Below are 3,762 nucleotides of genomic sequence, written 5' to 3'. Positions count from 1 at the left end.
GCGCTGGTTCCCCAAAGCTTGTGGATTGACTACAATGCACCAACAGCAAAGTAAAATAAATTGCACACCAATTACAAAGAAAATAAATCTTAACTACCTTTCTGTACTTGAAATGGGTACCTAGTCAACATGTTTACTTGGGCGGACATTATTATGTTTTGAAGAGATGACAGCGTAGAGCAGAGTAGGAGGAGATATTCAACCCACCGAAAGAAAGAAAGAAAGAAGCACGCACAAACGTAGCATGAGAAGGCGTTTGTTCAACTATATATTCATGGGAATATGAGTTAGCATAACAACCATACACCCAAACTAAGCGACTCTCGATTATATTTAATTTCATCTACTTTTGTTTGAAGAAGAATGTGGAAATCTTCTTTCAATCTCATCTACCCATAACAACAAAGCCACCTACTATATCGCATACGCTTCCGACCAATGTACTATAAAAGGGAGAAAAGAATGAGACATAGCATAAACTCTAAAACCATAAACATGGCATCAAAAGCCTTTTACGTTGCACCAATGCTTCTATTGGGAATTTTAATTCTCTTTGTTTCTACTTTTGCGAGTGCAAGCAGCCGTATCAGCTATGAAGAAGGCATTCAGAAGCCTAACAGTGTTGTGGTGAAGGGTAGCGTATTTTGTGAAACCCAACTATCAGAAAACGCCTACTTCTTATCTGGTAAATATGCACTGTAATTTAATTATTAAGATGGCATGTCTTTATTAGTTTTGGCGATGTCCAGGTGTTAGATGTCTTAAGATGGGAAGATAGTGATGAAATGGAATGGTGTGCAGGTGCCTTGGTTGCCGTGGAGTGCAGCATCAGCAGTAACAGGAAATGGAAGACCACCAGTGAAATGGTTTCAGTTGAAGGAGAAACTAATGAAGATGGAGAGTTCAGGGTTGAAATTCCCATTATACACAATCTTAACCCTGGGAGATCATGTTCGGTTAGACTTGTCAGCAGCCCCCATGAATCATGCAACATCCCCTCAATCAGTGAATCAACCCAGCTCATTCTAATATCCTCAGATTCTAGTGGAATTCAGACCTATGCTTCTACTCCATTATCATATAGTCCATCCCAACAAGTCATCATTACATCTATCCCTCACCGTCGGGTCTTGCAACTTCCTAGCATTCCCCCACTACCTAAGGTTTCTCTTCCCCCTCTTCCTAGCATCCCTCCTCTACCCAAATTAAGTGTTCCTCCACTACCTAGTAATCCAAATGTTGTTGCCCCTCCTCTTCCTAAGTTAAGCTTTCCTCCTTTACCAAATGCACCTTCTTTTCCTAAGTTGAGTGTTCCTCCCTTACCAAGTGTGCCCACTCTTCCAAAGTTGAGTGTTCCTCCCCTTCCTAGTGTATCCCCTCTTCCCAAATTAAGTGTCCCTCCTCTCCCTAGTACACCTCTACCAAATTTGAGCGTTCCTCCTCTCAGTATTCCTAATCCTCCACCTGTACCAAAAATTAGTTTTCCCCCTCTCCCTCCTTTCACACAACCTCCACTTCCTTCCTTTAACTTTCCACCCTTTCCCTTTTTCACCCCACCTCCACCTTCTAATTAAGATAAGGTCAAACTATTCTCATTCCCATTCCCATTCCATTCCCATGAACACATATCTATTATACTTTGATGTGACTAGCACATAGTTTATATGTTTTGTTTGAAAGATTGGCATGGCATTCATTGTATTTCATTATGTATTTTTCATAATTTTGTGTGATATACTCTAGCATTCATTTATTATGTTGGTTCTTATATGGATTGTAAATCTTTTGACAAATATTAATAATAGTTTCATGTGTCTTATGTTGGAAACAAAATATTTGACCATGCTTTTTTCATATTCCTTCATTTTGTTTGCAGCCTCTTATTAAGCATTAGAAATCTCTCCCAAAATATGATTTTTAATTATTTTGAATATTTTAATTTAGAATTTTAAATTTAAATTCATTCATATGTTGATTCTATATAATATATTATTGAACATATATTCAAATTTGTAAAAATAAAATTTGTTATATTTATGAGATGTTATCTACATCTTGTTGATAGGTGTTCTTACATATCTTACTAATATATGTGTTGACACTCTTAAAACGATAAAAAAATTTAAATATTTGATTAACTAGTCTAAACCAATATCATAGTTTTACCAAGCATAGCAATAAATTGACATATGAGTGATTTGTTGGTAATCATTTTCTAATTAATGATTAAATTTGATCAATTACACTTAAGGTTATGGTTCTTTCCAATTTATAAGATATTATCCATTCATGAATAAAAATATCTTGAATTGCATTGTAATATCTAACAAAACCCACAAAAAGATGTACAATAAACTTGTACTCTAAATATAATCTACATACCCTAACCCTCAACTAACATTATATTAAAAGAAATGGAAAATATAGATTATAACTCTATCACACCATCCATTATTGGGTCCCACAAATTCTTAAAGAAATGAGCTATGAAGAGATAAACTTCACACAACTTACATCATGATTAGTATATTTATTTAAGAAAATAATACAAAAAATATCTCAATTGTTACTAGACCATAAATGTGCACACAAATAGAACTAAGATTCAATGATGATTAAAAATGTGTTTCCTTTGTATTAGAGAGAATCTATAATATTGGTTTTTAGTAATTTAATGTTCACTAGAATTACAACAATCCTTCATTGATCCTAAACTACTATCAACTACTAAATATGGAGCTTGAATCTGCACATCATTTGACTCTTCAAAATAAACAATGCTTGAATTACTAATGACAGGGCTAGCTCAAATAGCAAACACTAAGCATTGACATAGTGTATGTTGTTGGATGTGGATCCCACCTAAAAACTTTCGTTCTGAATTTGCTTCTTCATTTCGTTCATAAATATTTTGTGATAGTTTTGTAGCTGTTTATTTTCAGTCCAATAAAGTCATTCATAGGTGCTTTCTATGTGTACTTGCTACAGATTCTCATAATGCTTTTGAATGAGGATATAATACAAGAAAATAATTTTTTTATGAGATGGTAAATTTTATTTTTTCAAAAATAATTGTTTAAAAAAAAATATCAGATAGCTATTTCTAAAATATTTGTGTTAAAAAAAGTGTTATTGTAATTAAAATGTGCTTTTTATATTCAATTATTTCAAGAGACTCTCTCTTCATATTAGCTGAGATATGGAATAGGAAAGAATAAGAATTTTGTATATAAAAGTCATATTATTTTTTAATTACAATAGTGTACGCCCCTTGTCTGCAACATGACATGGAAGGGCACTCAAGGGTTTGAGTTGGGATCACCCCCTACAAGTGGAGGAGGTGGTAAGGCCTCCTCCATGCTGGTAACAACCCTCACTCTTTCTTGCAACTCATTTTGTTCTGTATTTATTTCCACTTCTATTGTGACTGTTGATAGGCTACATGTGTGGTCGTATATGCTCGCCCATGGGGGACACCTCAGATGGGCCGATTATTAATTTGGTTTGGCCAAAAGCCTCGCAAGCCGAGGCTGAGAAATTATTCCCAAATTCTTCAAGGAAGCCATTATTGACTCGTCTTTTCATGTTCCTAGAGAGGGGAAGTTTATTCTAGTGAGTTCTTCCGAGTCTGAGAGTGATGGTGGAGGACGGTGATGAGGTAAGAGCCCTAACTCTCCCTTGTTGACTCTATCTATCATGCCTAACGATTAATGGTGAAAGCCATAGCATGGAGAAAACTAGGTTAAAATACATTGCTATTTT

The 3,762-nt window shown here is 34.9% G+C and overlaps 1 protein-coding gene across 1 annotated transcript; it reads left to right on the top strand.

The window, feature by feature from the left end:
• The first annotated feature begins 493 nt into the window (after window positions 1-493).
• LOC131051893 (extensin) lies at window positions 494-1,854 on the top strand. The gene is made up of 2 exons (XM_057986480.1): window positions 494-685; window positions 802-1,854. The coding sequence occupies exons 1-2, from the start codon at window positions 496-498 to the stop codon at window positions 1,572-1,574; spliced, it is 963 nt and encodes a 320-aa protein (XP_057842463.1). The 5' UTR covers window positions 494-495; the 3' UTR covers window positions 1,575-1,854.
• Window positions 1,855-3,762: the final 1,908 nt, after the last annotated feature.

The sequence above is a fragment of the Cryptomeria japonica genome, chromosome 7, assembly GCF_030272615.1.
Source record: "Cryptomeria japonica chromosome 7, Sugi_1.0, whole genome shotgun sequence".
Taxonomy (NCBI): Eukaryota; Viridiplantae; Streptophyta; class Pinopsida; order Cupressales; family Cupressaceae; genus Cryptomeria; species Cryptomeria japonica.
This window is presented reverse-complemented; position numbering and strand designations above follow the sequence as displayed.